General features: G+C 31.5%; 2 protein-coding genes across 2 annotated transcripts in view; both read right to left on the minus strand.

Moving 5' to 3' along the window:
• Positions 1 to 26,719, minus strand: part of LOC111687398 (tetratricopeptide repeat protein 19 homolog, mitochondrial) — a 38,959-nt gene extending 12,240 nt beyond the window's left edge. The window contains exons 1-2 of the mRNA XM_023449835.2: positions 26,157 to 26,719; positions 18,642 to 18,805 (exon numbers count right to left, since the gene is read on the minus strand). Coding sequence (XP_023305603.2) covers positions 18,642 to 18,805; positions 26,157 to 26,609 — 617 coding nt within the window. The 5' untranslated portion in view covers positions 26,610 to 26,719. The remainder of the gene's footprint in view (positions 1 to 18,641; positions 18,806 to 26,156) is intronic.
• Positions 7,433 to 9,049, minus strand: LOC124419913. The gene is made up of 2 exons (XM_046950917.1): positions 8,008 to 9,049; positions 7,433 to 7,948 (listed from the first exon to the last, which is right to left on the minus strand). The coding sequence occupies exons 1-2, from the start codon at positions 8,386 to 8,388 to the stop codon at positions 7,826 to 7,828; spliced, it is 504 nt and encodes a 167-aa protein (XP_046806873.1). The 5' UTR covers positions 8,389 to 9,049; the 3' UTR covers positions 7,433 to 7,825.
• Positions 26,720 to 27,225: the final 506 nt, after the last annotated feature.

Consider the following 27,225-nt stretch of genomic DNA (forward strand, 5'->3'; position numbering starts at 1 on the left):
TTAGAAAATTATTTTAACTCTTATTACTGGCTTAAAAAGTCAAGTACCGTGATAAAATTCCACACAAACATGACTTGTTAGAACCAAAATCGTTCCATACACAATGTACTCCCTATATGAAGTTCCCCCCTGAAAATTACTTTGCTGGCTTAAAATTCCGAGTACAACGTTGAAATTTAACATAAAAGATATCTATAAACCAAATCGCTCTACAAAATTTTGCCATAATTGGTTTACATAAAACTTGTTGGTGTAGAATTGTATCGCTATACCTACAGGTTGCTGTGCTTCGTTTTATAGAGACTAGCGACAAATGTGGGCCGATTTTCATAAAATTAAAAAGAGAGTTATCTAAAAATAATTTGTGTAAAATTTAATAATAATATAAGTTTAAAAATTGTTTTCAGTACACATTTTATAAAAGGCACATCGCGAATTAATATTGTACATTCTTTAGTACCATCATGTTTTGAACTGAAACAGTTTACTTCGTTTCCATCGCGTTTGGCAAAATTTGAGTGAAAAAGTATGTTTTTCATTATCCAGAGAAAAATTTTCGATTAATCAATGTAAAAAAATCGATTTCAGTAAAAAAAATGGTAGTGTAGAATCGATCACAATGTAATCGAAATTTTTACAGCAATAATCGATTAATGGTCATTATCAAAGTTGATTTAGATTATTCTAATATAGAATAATCTCCGAAAAATTCCAAAAGTCCTCAAAAACTTGTAGGGTTCCTAGGGTACTATGACCGAAGTTAAATCCAAAAGCAATGGAAGTGAATAAGGACTTAAGTAGATGTAATAACTGCACAATTGTATATTTGCAGGTTGTGTAAGGACGAAGAGGTACTTAAAACAAAAGCATATTTTATTCATCTATACTGCAGATTCTGATAAAAGATTCCTCGATGACAAACAAACATGGAACAGTAATGTTCCAAATCTCTTTTCACTACTTTTTCATTAGCATTTGAATTCATTATTTTAACACGGTGATGTCATTGGAGTATTTCCACACCTGTCTATAAAAAATAAGTTAAAGAAGCGCTTGTAATTTTTCTTACAAAGAAGGTGTTGAGTAAGTTGTATTGTATTTAATAATAAAATGAGCCTGCAAGAATGCAAATCAGGATCATTAGTTTTTTAGGCAAATGTTCTACTAACTATTCTTATTTTTCTGTCTTCTTATTATTTTTCCTTGTTCTTTATTAAAGGGAATCATAATGGACCTTTGGGTCCGAGTGGATATACATATACCTTGATAAATTATTTGACATTTTCCAAAAACTGGTTTTCGAATTGTTGAAATAGTTGACATTTGAAAAAAAAACAAGTTAATATTTTTAAATTCAGAAAAAAATTTGGCTAACCGGCTTTTATTAAAAATGAAAAAATATATTTTATTTTGAAACAAGTGTCTTAGTTTTCATAATAAAGCATTTAAGTTGAATTGTACCTTGTCATCCCCCCGGGGGCATGTTACCTTGGCGAAGACCTCCGCCTTGGTGTTATTGCAATCCCGGGGTATAAAGAGGGCCCAATACCTCCAGTCTGACCGGGACTGAAAAATTGGTTGTTTCAGTCTACCGCTTGGCTTAGTCCTTGCATAGATTGCCAGAGGTCTGACCAGAGCACCGCATAATCTGGTACTACGGGTGGCCAGTTGCCCGCAGGACTATGTCCTGGCTGGTCAGTTGGTTGAGGTTCCTTCGGGATCCACGTAGTGGCTGTTGGTTGAACCCAAACTCGCGGGAAGAGTATATGTGGCGGTTAAAAGACTGATGTATGATAATAGTCAATATTTCGGGATAAGAGTTCGGTGCTGTTGCCGAAAATCAACAGATACCCCACAGAGGAGTGTCTGTGGGACTAAGCGTTGGAAATGAGTTGGTGTCAATTGTATATGATAAAGAATGAATGTAGAGGTATGCGGGCCTTACCCCACCCGTATACCTAAATGAGTGTGTCGTATGTTTTTCTTAATGAATGTGTCGAATAAATGAGATGTGTACTGGGTTGAATGATGATGGATGAAAGATATCAAATACAAGAGATACCGATTAATTTTTCTTCCTTGTCCAGATATGTTCAGAGTTTACTCTGTTCATATCAGACTTGCCACAGCGTGTCACTGTGAGTAAGAACGATGTCTACGGCTTATTGATGGATCGTGTTTCGGTCCACCGGTTACGTCTCTAGGTGCTGTTGCCGAATCAACAGATCCATAGTAGTGTGGCTGTCTTACAACGTGACTACTTTGGCAAGAGATTAGATAGCTCGAGTACTCCAGCAAAGTACTTGCGCATGGTACCGGTCATAGCCAATGTGCAAAAATTTCCACCTGAGTCTTCATTGAAGACAAAGGGGCAATGGTAGACCGTTCTCAAGTCTACCCTGTGGATGAAAAAGACCACCGTGAGATAAGGCCGACACGGCAGGTGCTCACGTTAAAACTCTCGACAGTCTGTACCTTGTCATGGGAATGGAACTGATGCTAAAATTAGTGAAAGATTGGGAAATCTCCATATATTGGAGATTAGTACTGATTTAGTGTGCCTTTTTACGCTTCGAGGAAGTTCTTCGGTGTTGTGGCCATCTCAACAGGATATATTGATACATGCTGTGCGACTATTTGTCGAGGCAATTATTAGAATTATTTGACTTTGGAAATGCCTATTTCCTTTGTTACATTGATTGGTTCATAAAAGAGGGATCCTGATCCATTTTGTTGGGTATTTCGGGCAACCAAATATGTCTCTAGGTGCTGTTGCCAAAACAACAGAGCCATCTCAGTAGTGTGGTTGCGCGGGCTTTAAGAGGTTAGGGAATGCACTGGAATGGGTCATTAGATGATGGAGATTGCATTTTGAATAATGCAATCTTTCATGACATAATAAGGGTGGTCACCATCCGCTTTGCCGGAAGATTGATTTCACCTGATGTTTTTGGACTTGTCACCCTCTTCTGTTGACTTTAGACCAGTGATTGCTTTTTCCTTGTCGAGGTTCGCATTGGGATTTGATCCTATGCTGCCTGTCATTCCGCAACGGGGCTGCTATGGCAAGAGATTAGATAGCTCGAGTACTTCAACAAAGTGCTTGTACATGGACCGGACCATCCATGTACAAAAATTGCTACCTGAGTTCTTCAGTAAGGAATTCGGGGCGCATGGTAGCCGTCTCTAGTCTACCCAGTGGATGAAAAAGACCACCGTGAGATAAGTTCGTCAAGGCAGGTGCTCACGTTAAATCTCTCGACATTTGTTTTCCTTGTCTCAGATACTTAAGCCATTTATTGTTGATGTTTAAGTCAAATTTTTATAGGGTCAAATGAGGCCCTATAATTATAATGCTTATAAGGGTCATAATTTGGGCACCGTAACATTACGTTTGGTTCATCCCACAGCGCCATGATGGCTTTAATATATTAAACATTTTTATAAATTGTAAAAAGGAGTAAAAGATTTGTTTCAAATTTAACAGATCTTTTGATTTAGTATTTGTTTTATAAAAAATTAATGTAATTCTTTGTTCAATATTGTAATATATATCATTGCTAACTTATATATTAAATAATATTTTTTATCCTAAAATTACTTAATCCTAAAAAAATACAACACTTAAATTTAATACTCTAAAATGCAACAATGTAAATATTAGTAATAAGAATAAAATGAAATAAATATCAGTTTCGTTACAACCGCGAATGCGTGCATTTAATTTTTCTCCAAATTTAACATTTGGCGACGAGTGATAAAAATACAATTCAAATTCTAAAGATAATAAGTGCGGGTTTAGAAGTTATCCAAAACAACAAATAAGTAAATTAAAATAACAATTATCTTGTTATAATGGCAACAGGCAATTTAAACGGCATAGAATTGCTTTTACATCAACCCAACAACAGTTGTGGATGCAATCTATTTTGAATAAGAAACCAGAAGCTTCTTCCGTAGCGAAACGCACTAGTGACCATTTGATGGTACCAGCGTTTCACAAGTTCAATAAGGAACAACAACAGTGGGACTCATATTTGCAACAACTGCAACAACATTTCCTAGCCTACTCAGTGACATCAGTAGAAAAACAAAAATCGTTTTTCTTGTCATGGTGCGGGGTAGAAGTCTTTGATTTGCTGAAAAATTTATTTGGCGTAACAACACTTGAAAATCAAACATACCAGGAATTAATTAGTAAATTAACGGAACATTATTCAGTAAGCCAACACATAGTAGCAGCTCGTTATAACTTTTTCAGAAGACAAATGAAGGGTACGCAAACATATAAAGAGTGGATTGCAGATCTGTGGTTTAGCGAGAGACTGCAATTTTGTCTGTAACTCTAACATATGCTTATCAAATTACATAGATGATATGATTCGCGACCAAATAATTGTAAACACACCACACGACACTGTTCGTTCTGCCGCTCTGCAGAAGACGTATTACTTATTGCTGAATCTTATGAAGCACCAACAAGAACTATGGCTACTTTAAAAGAAACTTCAAATGAAAAGACAATAGACATAAACATAGTGAAAAAACAATTGTGCGTTGAAAAAGAAAACAAGAAATACAAAAAAGAAAACCAAAAAAAATAAATCGTGCTCTGGTTGTTTTATTTTTCATAAAAGAGAAGAGTGTAGATTTAAAAACGCTATTTGCAATAAATGTGGGAAAAAGGGACACATAGCACCCGTTTGTATGTCAAAACAAAAAACCGAAAATATAAAAAAATATAAAAACAAAAAACAAAACAATAACATTGATGTGGTTGAGACAATTTATGACATTTCAGGTGAAGTAAAAATAGAGAATGCAAAGAGTGTAATCTATGTTGAAATTAATAACGAAACGCTTAAATTTCAAATGGACTCTGGTGCGTCAATTTCAATAATTAATTTACAAACATTTGAATTATTAAATAAACCAAAGTTATTGAAAACAAAAAGAATATTATACGGCTTTGGCAGGAAAGTAATACCCGTACTTGGTGAATTACACGTAAACATGAAATTGGGTACATGTGAGAAAAAAGTGGTTTTAATTGTCGTAAACACTAACGCGGGTGAAAATTTGTTTGGATATGACCTATTCGAAACATTTGGTTTTCAAATCAAACAAATAAATTCGGTTTCAGAAAAAGACAATAATCATGTAAAAGAAATTTGTGAAAAATTTCGAGATGTTTTTAGTTCAGCCCTCGGTACGGTGAAGAACTTCAAGGCGAGTGTACGTTTAAGACCTGACGCTCAACCAAAATTTTTTAGAAGTCGACCAATTCCGTTCGCGCAAATGCCTCAATTTAAAGCAGAAATAGAAAGACTAATTGAACAAAAAATTATTATTCCAATAAAATTTAGTAACTGGGCTTCTCCCATCGTGTTAGCCAAAAAACCGAATAATTCTATTCGTATATGTGGAGATTTTAAAGTAGCAGTCAATTCGCAAATTGACATAGAGCAGTACCCGCTTCCTACTCTTGAGTGTTTATTTCACACTATTCGTAATGGCAAATATTTATCAAAAATCGATTTAAAGGACGCTTACCTTCAAATGGAGCTGGACGATACATCGAAAGAAATAATGGTAATAAATACACCACTAGGACTTTTTCAATACCAACGCCTACCATACGGCATAGCCAGCGCCCCTGCTATTTTTCAAAAGTATATTGAGCAACTTCTCCATGGCATAGAAGGATGTGCAAATTATTTAGACGATATTATAATATCAGCCCCAACGTTGCCGGAACATTTCAAGCGACTAGAAGAGGTGCTTTCAGTTCTATTATCGAATGGCATAAGATGCAAACAAGAGAAGTGTATGTTTTTGAAACAAAGTATTACATACTTAGGCCGTCGAATCAGTTCAGAAGGTATATTACCAGACGAATCTGGGGTGCTTGCTGTCAAAAATTTAAAGCCACCGAAAGATATTAAGGAACTGGAAGCATTTATGGGCAAAGTCAACTATTATCACAATTTTGTGCCAAATTTTTCAACTGTGGCAGCCCCTATCAACATGTTACGTAGGAAAAACATAACTTTTCATTGGGGAGAAAGCCAACAAAAATCCTTTGATGAGCTTAAATCGAATATAGTCAACGCAACGCAGCTTTCACACTTCCAGGACAACTTGCCGCTTGTCCTATGTACCGATGCATCTCCCGTCGGCCTAGGCGCCGTTATTTCACATTTATATCCAGATGGAGCTGAAAAGCCAATCGCTTTTGCCTCTAAGACGCTGGATAAACATCAAATGAATTACAGCCAAATTGAAAAAGAGGCCCTCTCAATTATTTTCGGTGTCAAACGTTTCCACCAGTTCCTGTATGGTCGTAAGTTTATCCTGATTACTGACCATAAGCCACTGGTAAGCATTTTAAACCCCAACAAACACTTACCTACTATGACTGCACATCGTATTCAACGTTGGGCTATAACGCTTATGGCATATAATTTTGAAATAAAATATAGAAATACTGCAGATCATGGTAATGCTGATGCCTTGTCACGTCTACCTATTGGAACGGACGAAAGTTTCGATAGAGAAGAAGACTCATGTTTTCTAATAATGGAAGTTTCACGCTACCAGCCATATGATTTTCGAAAACATTAAAATATATGAGTTATAATACTTATTATACTATTTTATTATTCGTCCAAAAATAATTAAAAAAAAAAAATAATTAAATTAATATTTTTTGATTTTGGTTATGTTTAAGCCTACATAAATTTTTGAATTTGGAAACTAGATTACTGAATGAATTAATTAATGCTATGTAGCCTTAAAAATTTGGGGTGGAGTAATGTAATATATATCATTGCTAACTTATATATTAAATAATATTTTTTATCCTAAAATTACTTAATCCTAAAAAAATACAACACTTAAATTTAATACTCGAAAATGCAACAATGTAAATATTAGTAATAAGAATAAAATGAAATAAATATCAGTTTCGTTACAACCGCGAATGCGTGCATTTAATTTTTCCCCAAATTTAACAAATATTATAAAAATATGGGTAAAAAGTAACGTTAAAATTGTATTCAAATATTCGATTATCGACAAAAAATGTTATTATCAGAGAGGGAATATAATTGTTATTGGTACATTTTGTTTACTTATAAAAATCAGCATAAAATATACATATTAGCAATGTTTTAATTACACTAATACATCTATAATTATTGTATCTATCTTTTTTGTGCAATATTTTTTTTTTTGTTGATTTTTATATTAAAAATCGAAAACAACAATTAGTTTTAATTTCTATTATATTACTCAAATGAAAAAATATTTTTGATTCTTAATATATTTGTCTTCAATAAAAGTTACAGAATATTTTTTGAAATAAACTTCAAAAACATTTTATTATTTCCACAAATTGAAATATAACAATCTTTTTATGATTTTTGCTGAAGATTTGTATTTCTTATGGCATAATATGTAGTAATTGAATATAGTTTATAGTTAACAATGGAATTACATATTTATAATGGACATATTTATGATGTAAATAAATATTTAAATATTATTTATTTGCTATTTAGTTTTAGTAACAATAATTTTTGCAAAGAATCTACAGATAAATTAGACCTAAGGTCCGTTAACATTTTTCACACATACTTGAGTAGCGGGTACGCTATTAATAACGTTTGCAAGTTTATATAAATACGGATGGGAATATTTCTTTTCTTCCCAAAATCTCATTATGTCCATGTTGATATCCAACGGGTTATAATCTATTATTTCAGCTATTGCTTTTCGTAATTCATCCTCTTCTTCATCTGACTCTTCATCGTTTGAAACCACCTCAATTAAATTTAGAAATGTTCCTAAGTATTAGTGTAAAATTGCTTTCACTTTCATTAACATCATAATTGGTAATTAAATCAATTTGATTGTTTAAAACATTGGAAGACACGTCGTCACTTTTCTATTATGAAAAGTATATTAATATATGTGAATATGAATTTAACACAAAAAATTACGTACTTTTTTGGAAAAGTTTAAAAATTTTCTGGCCCTGATCATATTATTGGGGGTTTGAAGCAAAATTCTTCGAAGTCTTGGATCTAAATATAAGGCTGTAAAAACGATGTCATTGTCCAATAAATGTACTTCTCTTTTCTCCAAACAATCCACTAAAATGATACTATAACTAGATTTCATTGCTTTTACCCTTAACTTCATTTTCATCCATAATTTATAAAAGTCACTAAAATATAACTGTTTTTCTTGTAACTTTTGCGTAGTTATATATACAGGTTCTAAAAGATGCATTAAAGATTTTAAGTCATCCAATTCAATAGAAGTAAGGTTTTTTGATTCTAAATGTGTCTCGCAAAAATGTTGAAAATTTAAAAGCTTTTTCATGGTTTTGAACGTTGAATTCCAACGAGTTGCTAATCTACTTCGGGCTGAGGTAGCTTTAGATTTGAAATTAAATACCTAGTTATACAAAACTTCTTTAAAACAAATATATAAATATCTTATTTACTACAATACCTGTTAGATGGACATCTAAGAGATTTTGCTAATTCACGCGCTTTTGTTACAAGTGGTTTTGAATTTAATTCCTTGAAAAAATCTTTTACGCCTAGTTGTAACGTGTGGGCAGCACATCTAATTGATGTGATAGCATGAATTGAAATGTCTTCTACCACGTTACAGAAATCTCATTCTTCTACCTCAGTAAAGTTAACTTCATTTAAATTTTCTATGGTTTTCAACATATTACGCCCGTTGTCTGTTGTTACACAGTAAATTTGATGTTTAGAAATATCAAAATTATTTAAAATTTCTTCCACTTCTTGCGATAAATTCACCGCAGTATACTTTCTCTGCAACTCTATCATTGCTAAAGTATAAATAATAATTTTATTGTTGTTGCAAAACTGTGCATTGACACTAGGGTTGCCATATTCCGATTCGCAAAAAAACTGGACATCGGGCTTTAAAAAGCTGGACATAAAAAAATACTGAGAAAATGCTAATTTTGGTTTTGTGTAAATAGTTTCACAGTGATACACCAAAAAAATGCAGGGGTTCTCATATACCAATTCCGTTTTGTTATAGTCCACAGAGTATGAATATATTTTTAGTTTTCCCCGATCACTTCGTTAACTTACTTTTTAGTGCAAAAGATGTGAAAAAGCTCCATTTTTGAAGTTTTAAATTTTAAAAATCATAAGTACGTAAGCTGTACGTAAAGAAATTGAGTATCGCTCTCAATAATAGGTCTTTCCGCGTATTTTCCTGTAAGAAATATACAGTAACTTTATGATAAGAGTAATTTTTAATTTATTCTCAATCAAAAAAATCCAAAACAAGTATGAATGTAAAGTCGGGTGTAGCCGACTATATGATACCCTACACTTGTCAGTATGTATGTTAAAAATGGGGATTATTTAAAAAAATAAAGCATTTGGTTTGTTTTTATATCCTTCACCTTCGTGAGAAGGGTATATATAAGTTTCCGTTTGTAGTTTCTATAATATAATTTTCCGACCCTATAAAGTATATATATTCTGGATCCTTATAGATAGCGGATTCGATTAAGCCATGTCCGTCTGCCTGTCCATCTGTCTGTTGAAATCAGTTTTTAGAGGACCCCATATATCGGCGAGATCCGAATCTTCAATAATTCTATTAGACATGCTTTCGAGAAGATCGCTATTTAAAATCAGCAAAATCGGTCGGTAAATAACAGAGATATGAGCAAAAATCCGAGACAACCTCTGAAAATTTCATCAAAGAATGTCAACAACAACACTGTATATGGAAAAGGATGTACACGTGTGTAGATGTATTTGGTTTTATTCAGCTGTGTATTTTTTTGTATGTTTGGAATCCAAACATACAATAAAATACACAACAAAAAAATGTGATGTGCATTTTTTGTTGAAATAAAATAATTTTCCCTTTTGTTTTGCAAATATATTTTTTAATGAATAGAAAAAAGTATTTAAAACGTTTTCAATTATATGAGAGTAGATTGTGAGTTATTGTACAATAATTTTTATGCGAATAATGTAAGTTTGAAATTTAAAACTAACACAAGGTTTACATGGACAGCCAGCCAGACGGACGGACGGACGGACGGACATAGCTTAATCGACTCAGAAAATTATTCTAAGCCGATTGGTATACTTTAAGGTAGGTATTGGACGAATATTTTTCTATGTTACAAACATCAGCACAAACCCAATATACCCTCCCCACTAAAGTGGTGTAGGGTATAAAAATACGCGAAATCCAATTTTTTGTTTATAAACAAAGATTGGTAATGCCCTTTTGCTGAAATTTCAATCGCTAACAAAACACTAAAAAACAAATAATTGTAACTTTGATTTTTCCTATAAATAAATGGATATTTAAAGTTAACAAAACATGTGGTATCATTAAAAATATATTATTGTTTTAAAACTTCATGATACAAGCATATTATTAAAATAAAAATTTGCACAAAATCGCTAAGAGAAAGACAAACTAAATTGTTTTTAAAACGCTAGATTGACAATATTTGTTATAATTTTTCATGACAAATAAACTCTTTTAAAAACTAATTTATGATAAATAAATTTAAAATAAATATAATTACAAATAAATTTTTAATATTCGTGTGTTATTAATTTATATACATATTTCTTTCAAAAAATTTAAAATTTACCAAATTTTTGATTTCTTTGGTTTGTTTACATATTCATAAATCATACATATGTTGTAAATATAAGTTGGATATTTTTTACTGGGAAAAAATATTCAGTAAAATCAAAAAATTCTCTATCAACGAACTGTAATTTTTACCGCTCTCTTACTCTCTCGTTGCAAGTTTTTGAACGTACGCGAACGGAATCCAATAACAATTGTTGCAAATTGTTACAAATTATCGAGTATGCGAACAGAACTAATATTTATTACGACATTCTGCTGTTCAAGTGTTGAGACATAATGATAGAAGAGGGAAATCATAACATAGTTGTATAATAAATGTACAATCAGAGTTGGCTAACATGATTTGACAAAGATAACATAAAAACAAGTAAGAAAGTATAGCCGGGCGTGGTCGTCATATGATACCCTACACCAGTTATGAATATTAAATGTGATTTATTTTTCACAATAAAGCATTTATCTTCAATATTCCCTTGTTCTGATACATTTAAGCAATTTATGGATGAAAAACTAATTTTCTGAAAGAGGCTTTATATGGGGGACCAAGCCCGATAAAATTTTATATTTACATAATATTTTATTGTGCTGAATTTCATCGCGATATTTGTGTTTATAAGTTAATTTGGGACATTCAAGTAATTTTCTGAAAAGGACTTTGTATGGGAGCTAGGGTCAAATGGGGACCGATCTTTATGAAATTTGGCAGGGTCATCAAGACTTCTATAAAACTAAGTTGTGCCGTATTTTATCGATATATCTGTAACGTAATTATGAGCTCAGAAGCCCTTTTAGGGGGGTTCTATGGGGGCTAGGTGAAATAATGGACCGATTTTAACCATTTTCAATAGGCTTCGTCCTTGGGTCAAATAATTTCATCCAATTATCTTGAAAATTGCGACCTGTATCGTGCGCACAAGGTTTATATGGACAGCCAGCCAGACGGACGAACAGACATAGCTTAATCGACTCAGAAAACGATTTCTGAGTCGATTAGTCGATTGGTATATTTTAAGGTGGGTCTAGGATAAATATTTTTGTATGTTACAAACATCAGCACAAATCCAATATACCCTCCCCACTAAAGTGGTATAGGGTATAATTATTGCAGTGTGCTAAAAATATTTTATTTAGCTGGACAAATTAAATTTTAGCTTGAAGCTGGACAAGCATCAAAAAAGCTGGACAATCCAGCCAAGTCTAGCCAGGCTGGCAACCCTAATTGACACCCAAGATACTGCGGTTGAGGCGTGTTGCAGTATCAATTTTTAAACAAATTATATGGTGTTTTAGGACAGTGCGAATTGCTTCTTACATTGTTGCATATTTGTTGTGTATTTGACACTGAATTGGCGATTATTTTATTATATACATTGACAACATTTTTTGCATTCATTCATTTTTCTTATGTTCATTTTCATTCATGTTAATTCTTGTTTTATCATTCTACTTTTAACTTTTGAATAAAACGTACTTTAGTTTGTTTTTGTTGTAACCAAGACATTATATTTTAAAGTGGTGTCAGAAGTGGGATTCTAAATGCGAATTCCACAGTGACCATGAATCCTGAACAAATTGAACCGTTGACAAATATGATTGCAGATGCTATCCGGCAGGCAGTACAACAGGCAACACAGGCGGTATTGAACAGTGTCCCACATCAACAAATTTCTACGAATCCAAAGCCACCACCATTTTCTTTCTCGGAGTATAGATCTACAGACGAAATTACAGTATGTGATTATTTTACCAGACTCGAATGGGCTTTAAAATTAAGCAAGATTCCTAAAGAAGAATACGCTAATTATGTCAGAGTGAACATTGGTGCCAAATTGAATAACGCTTTGAAAGTGCTGATGAGCCCACGATCTCCTGATAATGCTACATACAGTGAGTTAAAGAACGCATTGATATCACATTTCGATGCTGAGAAGAATAAGTACGCAGAAAGCATTAAGTTCCGACGAACGTTGCAGGAAAATGGTGAAACGATGGCAAATTTTGCTTTGAGGCTTAAACAGGCAACATCATTCTGTGAGTACGCGGAATTCCTTGACAGAATGTTGATTGAAAAATTTTTAGTGGGATTGAAATCACAACCCATTTGTGATGAGATCATTGCGAAGAAACCTTCTACTTTTAGAGAGGCATACGAAATTGCTCACGCTTTGAAATCATCTCATCAGACGACAACTGACATGAAAACATCAGTAACATTACCCCAATCTGCTGACCTCACGAATAAAGTAGGTACTTTTTCACAACGAAGGAACGAGAGAAAGCACGCCCCTAATATGAGACAAGGTGACAATCGTATCAAGAGAGATACTAATGAACAGAAGGGGTCGAATACGGTTTGTTATGGTTGTGGTGGCCAGCATCAAAGGAAAGGATGTAAATTTTTGAATGCTACGTGTTATAGTTGTGGAAAGACAGGCCACATTTCTAGAGTGTGTAATTCGAAAACATCTCAACTGACCGAGGAGCCCGAAACTGAAATAGACTTCGTGGAGAGTATTCATAAATTAAATGACGTGAAAACATGTAAGAGAATGATAAGTACAACTATAAATGGTACCGCCATCCAAATGGAATTGGACACCGGTGCTCCATGCGGAATGATAAGCAAGATTGAATATCAGCAAATTAAAGCTACTGGTCGTCTGCGCAGGACGGATAGAAATTTATGCAGCTACACGGGTCACAAGATACAATGCTTGGGTCGGGCACCAGTGAACGTCAAGGTGGGTGCAACAACTCGCAGACTTAATGTTTATGTAGTTGATGGCAAATTCGACTCCCTGTTTGGAAGGGAGTGGATTTCACAGTTTACGGAGGAAATCGATTTTAGGAAACTATTTTCGACATCGGATCAGGTAAATACTATAAAAGTAGCCACGCCATCATTGACTTCTACTCAGAATGAAGCTCTTCAGCAGATTTTGAATTCATATGACGATGTCTTTGGCGAAACAGCAGGTAAATTAGTCGGACCACCCATAATATGCCATTTCAAACCTGATATTACACCGGTATTCTCAAAAGCGAGGGAAATACCAATTGCACTGCGTGAATCCTATGCTGCAGAAATCGATTCCAAAATAGCATCTGGGTTTTATGAACGCGTTGAATTCTCGGAATGGGCATCGACCACACATGTCGTCACCAGGAAGAACGGTAAGATTAGAATCACGGGCAATTATAAACCCACACTGAATCCGAGGATAATTATAGACGAATACCCAATTCCCCGTGCTGAACATCTGTTTAACAAAATGAGTGGGTCCAAAATTTTCTGTCATCTTGACATTACTGATGCGTATTCCCACTTACCAATAGATAGAGAATTTAGTCACGCCTTGACACTTAATACGCCAACACATGGACTCATTCATCCTACCAGGGCCGTATACGGTGCGGCAAATATCCCTGCCATATGGCAGCGACGAATGGAAACGGTGTTACAGGGCGTTGCGAATGTATGTAATTTTTTTGATGACATGTTAATTTACGCTGTCGATTTTGATACTATGCTTCTTGCCCTTCAGACAACACTAGACCGACTACGGGAACAAGGACTACGCCTTAACCGTAGTAAATGTGTATTTGCGGCTCCCGCTGTTGAGTTTCTTGGACACAAAATTGATTCTAACGGCATTCATAAATCGGATAAACATATTGAGGCGGTTAGAGATGCACCCAAACCCACGAATGTAGAGGAGCTTCAACTGTTTTTGGGCAAGGCTACGTATTACAGTGCATTTATTCCAAACTTGTCCACTAGAGATCGGCCGCTCCGAGATGTACTTTTAAATGATGAATTTATCAGGACGGATGCAGCAGAGGATGCATGTCAGGATATTAAAAAAGCTTTAATATCACCTCAAGTGCTTATGCCGTATGATCCGAGCCTACCTCTTGTTTTGGCTACGGATGCTAGCAAAACTGGCCTAGGTGCTGTTTTGTCACAACGAGTTGCCAACAAACTGGAAAGACCAGTGGCGTATGCAAGCCGCACTTTAACACCTACGGAACAGAAGTACCCCCAAATGGATAAAGAGGCCCTGGCCATTGGACTTTAGTCAAAGACCACAAGCCTTTGTCCCAGATATTACACCCTCACAAATCGTTACCAGTATTATGCATCAGCAGGATGTCAAATTATGCAGATTTTTTTTATCAAATTTTGATTTTGATATTGAATTTAGATATACTAATGCGGATTATTGTTCTAGAGCAATCCGCAACGACACAATATTACAAATCCAGACTCATGATCCCAATACAACACCAAAGTGGGATTACGATGGCTTCGATAATTTTATGATCAACCAGATAAGACAACGTAGGAGACCAATTAGTTGTTCGTGAGACATCTAAAGATGAGCACTTGGGACATATTTTACGCTTACTTGAAGAAGTAAAGAATTTGAAACAATATGGATTCAGAGAACCTGAAACTAATTACAAACTCACTACTGGCTGCCTTACTTATGATCACAGAGTTGTAATTCCCGACAGCCTTCGTGGACGAATACTGGACGACCTGCATACTGCACACCTGGGTGTCGTTAAGATGAAAGGGCTGGCGAGATCATTTGTGTATTGGCCTGGCATCGATGCTGATATAGAGAACATTGCTCGAAAATGTGCTGACTGCGCTCGTAATGCCCACAACCCAGCCAAGTTTCGCCAACAACACTGGGAATATCCCAAAGGACCCTGGGAGCGTATCTATGTTGACTACGCCGGTCCTTTTGAAGGCGCAATGTTGCTAATAATTACTGATGCTTTCAGTAAGTGGGTCGAGGTGAAGATTACTAACTCAGTCAGCACTGCAGCGACGGTAAATGTGCTTGGTGACCTTTTTGCTGCTTACGGGGTTCCCGTTACCATTGTTTCTGACAACGGAACTTGCTTTACTTCCGCCGAATTCAGAAATTATCTCGGCATTGTTGGTGTTAAGTACCACAAACGAACAGCTCCTTACCATCCATCAAGCAACGGACAGGTGGAAAGATACGTGCAGACCGTTAAGGATGCCTTAAAGAATATGGGCACAACCAGACGCACTCTTCAGGAAAACCTCAATGAATTTCTCAGACAATATCGAAAAGCCCCACACTCAACAACGGGTCAGTCCCCTTCACAATTGTTTTTAGGCCGTACTATTCGTACTCGATTGGATCTCGTCTACCCTACGGACATTCCAACCTCAGTTATGGAAAAGCAATACATGCAATTCACACCAACGTATAGAACAATTGATAAAGGCGCAAGGGTACAGTTTTTGTCTGGAAATCCACGAATGGAAAAGTGGTTGTTTGGCACTATATTAACACGCTTAGGTGACTTGCATTACGAAGTGGACTATAAAGGTAAACGTGTTAAACGTCATATAGACCAAATAAGAATTAAGGCGATGTTACTAGCAGAACAACACCCAAGACACAAACCAGCATTCAAGATCCAGGTATTAGAAGATTTTCCTCTATTCAAATGTCACCACAAGGCAGGAGTGAAGTGTCTTGAAGCGACTTGAACTACTTCATACCAACCCAACTCAGCTCATATTCAAGAACAACAACAACGGAAGGAAGTGAGTGCCATACTGGTAGTGATCTAGCCAACCAAAGTTCAGGAAAGGATATTCAGCCAATCCAACCAAAATTAGAAGCAGCAACTACACATAATGGGAACCCTGGATCCTCTTCATCGCAGCGGTCTAATATTCCAGTACGCAGGTCGACAAGGATCAGAAAAAGGCGCCTTATTTATTCTCCATAGGTGCCAATGATGAAGGGGAAGAATTGTTGTGTATTTGACACTGAATTGGCGATTATTTTATTTTATACATTGACAACATTTTTTTGCATTCATTCATTTTTCTTATGTCCATTTTCATTCATGTTAATTCTTGTTTTATCATTCTACTTTTAACTTTTGAATAAAACGTACTTTAGTTTGTTTTTGTTGTAACCAAGACTTTATATTTAAAAATATTCATCCGAAACCAGGGACATAATGTTTTTAGAGGTTATTGGATTAGATTGGATTGAAAATTTGTTCCGCTAAAAATTTAAAGGTTTTGTTGAATCCAAAATTGCAAAGGGTAGTTTTTCATTTGTAACTAATTGTACGCATGCTTCCTTCACATCCTTTTCAAGCATAAATACCGTAATTTTTTTCTTTTTTGCATCTGGTCCTTCACTCTTCTTATTTTGTTCCAAAATTTTAAAAATTTTAATATGTTTGACTTTTAAATGTCTCTGTTGATTTGTTAAATAATTTCCTTGCAGAACAGTTCCGCAAATGTTACACCGCGTATTATTTTCTGCAGTGTTCATCGTAAAAAAATCCCGTAAACTAGTATTTAGTTTTCGGCCCATTTTTATATCATTTATTATTATTGATTTTAATTTATTATATCGTTAAATGAAGCATGGAGCCGAATAAGGGCGTATAAACCATTTGGGAAATTTTACAGGAGACGATAAAAACATCATAAAACTTTAAAATCGGCATTTTTTCCTACTTTTTTCACATATATGCATAAATATAACTCACATCTATCCCTGTGCTAAAACTCAGTAAAAAATTCGAGTCACAACTTGCCAAAATTAATACTTGAAATTTTGCTAAAATGGAATAAGGGCATATATCCATATATTTTAGTTGAAAGTATATATAAATAAATGTTATTTTTATATACTTCTTAATTATTTTATTATATAAAACTTGGACAGCCTCAACATAACAGTCTAGAGCATTATTTTCTAAAGTTTCAAGGACGTAATTATCCTTATAAGTAATTAAAACACAAACCAAAAAAAATATATTTTTTAGTATTTTTATACATACATACTTAGAAAAATCTTTAAATCGCACCTTATTGCGTTATTGTCAAAATCAGCGAACCACATTATTATCTTAGTTCATTATCAAATTGGATAGGACCTCTTTAACTAAAATAATCCGAAAATAACAAGATATAATAATTTTTTAAAATATAACTATAGTTATGGATATACGCCCTTCTTCTTGTCCACACTTTCATACTTAAATAATTCAATCAATAATAATCTTTTTTGCAATATAATTAAAAAATTAATAAATTTGAAATGTTTTCCAACCATTCTGCAAATTTGGTGCAATTAGAATTAAAATTTATACGATTTTTTACAGAAAAATACATTAAATTGCTAATATTTTTTACCCAAAAAAATAAATAGTATTTAAAAATCGTGCTTTTAAAACTATCTATTTTAGCGAAAAATTTATATTCTTCAATTTATTTGTTTATGAATAGATGTAAAAAGGTTAGTTTAATATAATTATGCGAAAAAACGCGATTTTGAAAAGGTGGTCTTTACGCCCTTATTCGCATCCATGCTTCAAATATTGAAAATCTGCTAATGATTTTTAAATTTTCAACAGGAAATAAATATGTAGTTTGATTTTTATTTTTGATTTTTATTTGAAAAAATTAAAAAATGATTTTTAGTTTTGATTTTTATTGAAAAGGTATGAAAACTGTTAATTTTAATATAAATAATAAAAATCAAAAGTACCTTTTTTTAATATGAAATATGAAAAAAATTTTGAATAATTTCTTCTTTCACAAAATATAATAAAAACAAATTTATAACATGAAAAACTAATTTTATTTTTTTTATTATAACAATTACTGTCTCTGGTTATTATTTTTATTTATTTTAAATAGGACATTTTTTATGTTTTCGAAGAAAATCTAAAATTTTTTCTAGAATAATCAAATAATTTTTATTCACATTTCCGGAATTTCGCACAAAGAATAATGGTATTCACGTCAAACCTTTATGTTAATGATTTTTTAATAATATTATATTGTTAAAATTTTATGTTTTATTTATTTACTTTAAAATTTAAATGTTACAAAAATGAGAAATTATTTGTCTGTGATAAGTTATGCTTACCAATTCGTAGTAAGGCCCCACAACTCTTTCACATCGATGTCATCAGGCATTTTCTTCCTACATTCCTCTATTTTAGACAAGGTCCACACGAATCCAGTTTTCGCTTTTTCGATGTCTCCCTGCAGTTGAGCAATATGAGCTAGCTTCGAACTGATGTGAAGAATCTGAAAATATATAGAAAAAAATTTAATTTTAAAAACGTAGATCATGTGAAAAACAATAAGATGTCCACCCCTGCGTCAGAAGACATGCGACAACACAAACTCGTTGAATGAACGCTCAAACGAGACTGAATGAGTTTTTAATACGAGTACGTTGTTGTAAATTTAGTAATGGGTATGAAGATAAATTTAAAGTTAACATAACATTGTTAAAATACAGAAAACTGAACAGAATTGCTGTAAGCCCAAAAATTGTATTTTTTTTACATATTTTTGGACCAAATCAATCATGAAAATGGCAAATAGAAATATAATATTTTTTTACCAAAAAAAGAGCAGGTGGGGGATGGAAATTTTCCTAATAATGAAATAAATTAATAATTTAACATTGGGGAAATTTTCGATTTTTAAGGGAATAGGGTCAACGTGGACAGGCAAACTCCAATAGAATTGGTAGACAAGAGGACAGCCAAGAAAAATCGGTTAACAGTATCTCTAACAGAGCGTTCTGGGGCTGTAAATTTCCCTAACAGTTAAATATGTAAAAAAATTAACATTGGGTGATTTTTCGATTTTAGGGAATAGATACAATGTGGGCGGGAAAACCCCAATAGAGTTGTTAAACAATAGGACCGTTAAAAAGATCTGTTAACAGTATCTCTAACAGAGTGTGCTGGTACCGGAAATATATTAAAAAAACGATAAAATTTATAGGTATTCTAGAATTAATACCCTTATTGTATAACTTAAACGTTAGTTCTGTTAACGTTCTTAACATGAATTTTAAAATTTTTGTATTCTATAAACATTTTGTGTAAACTGTTGTTTTTTAACATAAAAGTTTTCTGTTAGTAACAAAATGTAATGTCAATTTTAACGATTTTTTTTGTAGTGATAGTAGTGCAAATTAGAACATTAAGGGGTAAAAAAAGAAAAAAGAAGGAAAAATAGGTTTTCTAGAGATGCAAGAAGGGTAGATGCAGACGAACTGCATCGACTTCTAAAAAAAGGAGAGGGGTGTAAGTTTAGGTGTAAAAAATATGGTTTTGGTACCTTTTATCGCCATTTATAATTTTTTAACTATTAAACGGCTGGACCGATTTTAATCATATTTTCACAAAGCCTTGCTGTATGTCTAAAGGTCGGATATTTCATAAATTGCAATTGGAAAAGTCGTCAAATTTTAAATGGACTAATTTAATATTAAATAAACTTTTGAGGGCTCAAGCATTGCAAGAACATCTTTAACATCAATGTTCACATTTTGGACAATAATATTCTCAAAAATAAATGATATTAAAAAAAACAAGTAAGAGTGCTATATTCGGCTGTGCCGAATTTTATATAACCTTCACCTACGTGTGTTAAAAAACAGTCAGTACCAAAAAGTCTTCTTTTACATAAGTTACTTTGGGCTTAATTTCATGTTTCTAGATTCAATATTATTGAAAATTCAAAAGAGTACCTTTTGAAAAACGAAAAAGTACCAAATAGTTTCCTTTTATGGGTACTCACATTGATTTCTTCTCTAATCCGGGCCCCACATACTCTTGATGACAATATATTTCATTTAAATTCTAAAATAATACATTAATGATCTTTTTACTTCTTACTTGCTAAAATTTAATACCTTTAGTTTTAAAAAATAATTCTTATTCTAAAGACTTGGAAGCCTTTTTACCCTCTACTATAAATAAAAAACCCAATTAAAGATTTTGAAAATTCCAACCACAATACTTTTCCAGAGATGACAAGCTAATTATTGCAAGTTCGCCAATTTTAATTATCTAACAGTTTTCAAGATATAGGAAATTTTGTATATAATTCATATTGTGCCACGCCCTCCACTGAAATCCCGACCGTTATTTTCTAAATGTTCACATGAATGTTAAAGTTATTCATATTAAATTTGATTCTAGCTCTAATAGTTTCTTAGATACACAATTTTTTCTATTAAATTCATATGGGGTCTTCAAGCTCCCCAGGTTAAAGTCCGCCCTTTATCCTCAAAATGTTCAGATGAACATTAAAGTAAAATAAGCAAAATTTGATGAATCTAGTCCTATATTTTCCTAGATAAACAATATTTTGTATTTTATTCATAGTCCCTATTAAAAGTTCGCTCGTTATAATCTAAATGTTCAGATGAATGTAAAAATTCTTCAAGTGAAATTTAATGATTCTATCTCTAACATTTTATTTTATGGGCGTTGCAAACCCTCTCAGATGAAAGTTTGCTCTGAATATTTAAGTTTTTGGTGCAAAATTTTAAGAATTTAGTTCTATTAGTTGTATAAGATTCTAACTGTAATAGTTTCCAATATAACCGAATTTTTGTATTTAATTTAATTTTATCCTAAATAATCATATTGACACTAAAGTGGCTCCGACAACATTTTAGGACTCTAACTGTTACATTATCTCAAGATAAACGAATTTTTGTATTTAATTTATATGGGAGGTGCCGCTTCACTCATGGGTAGTCCGCCAATTTATTACCCAAAATGTTTACACGGATGTTGAAGTTATTCGTGCAAAAATTAAAGATTCTAATTGTTATAGTTTCCAAGATAAACGAATTTTTGTATTTAATTTATGTGTCACGCCCCCTAACGCTAGTCCGCCCACTTTTTATCTCATATAATCATATTGACACTAAAGTGCCTCCGACAAAATTTGAGGACTCTAACTGTTATATTATCTCAAATATACAAATTTTATATTTTCTTAATGTGGGTGTGGCTCTTCGCCCACTTGAAAATTCAAAATGAAAAGTAGCCTTTTACCTATTCCAGACATACAGGAATACGCCGTTTAGTAGTCTACAGAGTTCAAACATACAAACATATAAACATACAAACAAACACACATTCATTTTTATATATATATATATAGATAGAAGAATATAGATATATTATTCACAAACCAATTTTAAAACTGTTATTATTATAGAATACAATATATTAATCTTCACGCTTTTGTTTCTGTACATTTACAGAAACCAACGAAAAATTATAGAATAAGGGTATAAATTTCCTAAAAAAATATATTTTTTGTATTTTTTCAAACTATAAATCATCTGCAATGCCAGGGGTAGATAATAATCACATCTCAATAATGTCCCAGGTATTTGAAATAAGCTACTTATGTGTTTAACTTTTATTAATAAAAAATTAAATTATTTTGGCATGAAATAAGAAAATATAACAATAAGTAAAATAAAAATATAAAATAATGCAGAGATCCGAAATTTTTTCATTGTTGTCGTTGAAAATCAATTTCCTCATAATTAAAATCAAATAATATCTATTGAGGCAATTGTCAAAAACAATTTACGTTTTCAATTATTTTCTTTTCCACCTTAAAATTCACAGGAAGATCAAAAAAAATATTTTTTTTAATCTTTTAAAGTCACGACATTAGCGATTAATCGCAATTGCGACACAATTTCATTTTGAGCAAACACTCTCTTAAGTTAAATAAGTGTTTAATAGGTATTTTTATAAATAATCAAACAAATGGTTTATAAAGTGTTGATAAAAGGCTGTTATTTTCAAAATTGTTTGTTAAATGCACATACATATGTTAAATTTAAATTCGACGGTCTTTTAGTAAGTAAATGTTTGATTTTAATTTAAAAGTTGGTTAAAAATGTCGATTTTCAAAAAGTAATAATAATATTTGTAAAAAATATCTTTGGAGTTTGAATTTTGCTATTGGCCTTTATATTAAGAGAAAAATTTTTTGAAGAATATTTTAGTACATTTAAAACATTTCTTGGACGTTTCTTTCTTAATGATTTCTTTTGTTAAGCAGTCATGTTTATTCGCATTATTTATTCTGTTTTATTCGAAGTTTTTATAGTTATAGAGATAAATTTCGACAAAAAAAACAGCAATTAAACATTTTCTGTCACGGATTTCAACACAAAATTAAACTATTTATCATCTGCTGGTGGAGAGCAAAACAAAAAAATATTAATATTGCAAAATTTTAGTCGATTCGGCTAACTAATTTCATATTTTGGTTTTATGGTCCATGTACAAGCACTTTGTTGAAGTACTCGAGCTATCTTGGCTGTTATGCCAGATATATATATATAGATATATATATAGATATAATATATATATATATATATATATATATATAATATATATATAATATATATATATATATATATATAATATATATATATATATATATATATATATATATATATATATATATATATAATATATATATATATATATTTAAAATCAGCAAAATCGGTCTATAAATAACGGAGATATGAGCAAAAATCCCAGGCAACCTCTCAAAATTCAATAAAAAAGACATATTTTTTTCATGCTTTGTTAAATAAACAACAACACTGTGAATTGGAAAAAAGATGTGCAAGTGTGTGTAGTAGGGTTCTATAGTTGAAACGAAAAGTCGACTTTTTGTATTTAATTAAAAGTCGACTTTTACAATTTTTACTTTTTTTTACTAGTTTTGATTTATAGAACGCCAGTTGTGTATTTTGTTTTATATGTTATATGATTGAGTTATGTACTTTTTCTTTTTATGAATTCTGTTCGTATATTTGGATGTAGGTTGGTTTTATTATTTTGTTTATCTGTATTTCGTTATGTATGTTTAGATGTCTGTTGGTTTAATTGCCTTGTGTATTTTGTTTTTTATTTCGTTTTGTTTTGCTTTTGGTGTGATAATAATGTAGTCGGGAAAAAATTTAAAATTTATAAAACTAATATGTTTAAAATACACTATGGTGAAGGGTATATAAGATTCGGCACAGCCGAATATAGCACTATTACTTCTTTTATATTGCCCTTAATAAACTGACAGTAACGCTATGATAGAAACCAAAAACATTTATAAAGTACATCACTTAACAGCTGATTATTTTTAACAAGATAAATGCAGAAGTTGTTAAGGTTTATTTTGAAAATTATCAATATTGTTTATGTCGTCATTTTTAAGTTGTGTATTGCTATTTGTAAAAAAGTGAATGAAACGAAAAGTGTTATAAATTAGATAATATATATAAAAATATAACTATATCCTAAATATTTTAAACTTAAAAGTACTTTTTATTTATGTTTTCTTCCCATTGCGCATACATATGTAGGTCTGGCCTAACATGTTTTTTGGCCAAAACTATAAAAATATTGTATAAATAATTCATTGTAAATATTTTCCAATATTATGGCTTAATTTCTGGTTTATATATTTTTCTCAATACTTTAAACTTTAAATTTGTTTTATTCGTAATTGAAATCTCTAAAAATTTCAGATAATTTTTTTTAATTTAAATTTTTAACCAAGGGCCCGAAAACTTTTTATTTTAAATATTTTTGTCATATAAATATCTTTTTTGTTGAAAATAAATTTTCATTTGTTGGAAAAAAGATCAAAATAATTTTTATTTTCAAATATAAATATCCCTCATGATGAAAATCGAAAAATTTCTATTAAAATAAATTTCAAAAACAATTTTTATTTTTAATCATTTTTCTATCCAATGATTTGTTTTAAAAGAAATATTTTCAATACCTGTAGCTTACAAAAAATAAGCATGATCCATTCCCTCACTAGATTAAACTACTTAACGAATCATGTACTTCATTAATTTTTGTAAGAAAATTCAAATATTTGTTGTTTAATATTTTATTCATCTGATGAAAAAAGTTAAAAACAATTTCAAACTTTACTGATAAATATCACAAACGATGAATTTGTTTTTTGTTTTTGATTTAAATATCAAAACAAAAATATCTTGACCGATAAATATATTTTTTAAACAGAAATGTTTAAACGAAGAAGTTCGGATCAAATTTTTCAATAACGTAAACTCTCAACTAAATGGGCAAGATATATTAAAATCAATTGGTGCCAAATATTTCCCAACATATTAGTCTAATTTTGATTTTTTATATTTTTCTCAACACTTCAACCATTTATATTTTGTACTTTACTAGCTAATACCCGGTGTGCTTCGCTACCCCAATAGAAATTAAAAACCTAATAATTGAAATATTTATTTATTTAGTTTAAATTATCAAATTTTTCTTAAGGTTTATTATAATACCACTTGATGACAATAATTTCTCAAATTTAATACATACTTTTATTATTAAAAAATAATTCTTATTCAAATGCCTGCCGATACACAATATTCTTTGTTTTTCCCTCTGGTGCGTATAAATATAAATCTGAGGGTTTTCCTACTCGCGAATATGCAACGTAAAGCTGTCCATGTGAAAAACATGGATTTTTTAGATTAAGTCCACAAACTAGCAAGGACTGACCTTAGGCTTTATTAATCGCCATTGCAAATGCTAGGCTAATATGAAATTGCAGGCACTTAAAATGGAATGGCATCTCCGATGTGGTAATAGGAATACGTGGTAGCAATAGATCAATTCCCTTAAACTTTCCAGTTATAATGGTAGCCTCGATAAGATAATTTTTTTACTTTTATGTCCGTAATTTCAACAAATAGTAATGGTGTAAAAATATTTGATAATTTTAATCCATAGGTACTGTTTTTAATGTCAACTTATCCTTTTAATAGTTATTAGTCTAGTTTAACTTTCTAACTACAAAATTTTGTCATTAAATAGTAAAAATTAATTAGTTAACAATAATTGTCGTCGAATTCTAAATATATTTTAACCGATTATTTTCGAAAACATAATTAATAGTTAACGAAAAGTATCGCATACGTAACGACAAATAAAAATTTCACGTTAATAATTTTATATTTTGAAAATATTCCAATGCAAAACTTCCGACATTCTCACATTTTACCGATATCTGTCGTTAAAATATACTAAAGTCGTTAAAAACTTACAGAATTATAAATTCTTTAATACAACAGAGATTTGTCGTTACTTTATAATATCGGTAGTTAAAATTAAAACACTACGAAATTGTGGTACAGATTAACAATATGTTACATATGACAGATACAAAGCAATTTCTATCTATCTATGAAAAATGTTAATTATGTATATATAATTCATACAGTGATGTTCCGAAAAAAAGAGCCACTTCATCTTTCGAAGTTTTTTTACTTAAAATTCCTCCAATGAAGAATTGAGTTGGAAAAACTTATTGAAATTTTGTATTGAACAGTTGTGAATTCGTAATTATAATGAAATTTTAAAATACAAAATGGTGTGACAAAAAATAGAGCCATTTTGCAAAAATATAAAAATTTAACAATTTGTAGACAATTTTATTACAATCCTAATATAATCTCATATTAAAGCAAAAATTTTGAGTCCAAAATTATTGTTTTGGTAGTTGTTCCTATTTATGTATATCGGTACTAATAAAGTAAATAATATACCTTTGTATTCTCTTCAGATAGACCGTCACCTAATAGTCGTCGCATAACTTCAGCAAATAATCTTTCAGCTTTTTTGTATTGTTCTCTTTCCATAGCTAAATTTGCCATTATGTCATACACATATATAATACCATCTTTACTTTGTAAATCTTGTGACATTCTTAAGGCTAAATGTAACATTTGTTCAGCTTTGTCGTACTGCTCCCGCTGAATGCACAAAATTGATCTTTTGATAGTAGTAATTAACTTATTTTCCGGCGTTTCCTCATCACTTTTAAACAAACCCAATATACTAACGGAATAAGTAATAAACAAAGCGTCGCCATATACTTTACGATTTAATACATTATTATACACTTTTTTATTTTCACAAAGATTTTTAAATTTATTTGCTCTCAATTTAAAAATATTAAAAAAATACGTTTTAGGAAACCGATAAAATACAAAATTCATTTTGCTAATAAAAATAGATGAAGTGTTCTTTAACAAAACAATTTGATTAGTTGACAACAGTAATAGCCATCAGTGTACACTTAATAAGGTAGCCTCGTCGCTACAAGAATACAACAATACAAAAACAACAGGCGATTTGTTATTGTAGAATAATCCCATCTGTCAAAAAAAGCTGTGTGTGTAGAATGAAAAAGCAACAAATAAACACAATAAAAATATGAGTTTTTAGCAATTATTTAAATTTTTAACTATTAATATTAATATATTATATTAATTAAACGTGGAATGTCTGAAAATCATAACTATATCTATTGGGAAGACCAATTTTCCGAATTAAACGTGTTTTTTGTGAAAAGTGATTGGTCGTGTTAAAAATAGTTGAAACTGATTTGGAACGTATGCCGGAGCTAAAGATTTTCTTTTTTTATCAAGAGAGAAGGATAACAAAGACATTTAATCACGATTGACCTAGAAAACTCCTTTAAAACCATAATTTTCTTCACTTTTTAAAATTTTTACACCTTTTGCGATTTTTTTTTCTATGTAAACAAACAGGAATTTTGACAGATAAGATTGTAAAAGCTGATGATCAGCTGTGCGGACGAGGCTACCTTAT

This window comes from Lucilia cuprina, chromosome 2 (assembly GCF_022045245.1).
Source record: "Lucilia cuprina isolate Lc7/37 chromosome 2, ASM2204524v1, whole genome shotgun sequence".
Classification (NCBI taxonomy): Eukaryota; Metazoa; Arthropoda; class Insecta; order Diptera; family Calliphoridae; genus Lucilia; species Lucilia cuprina.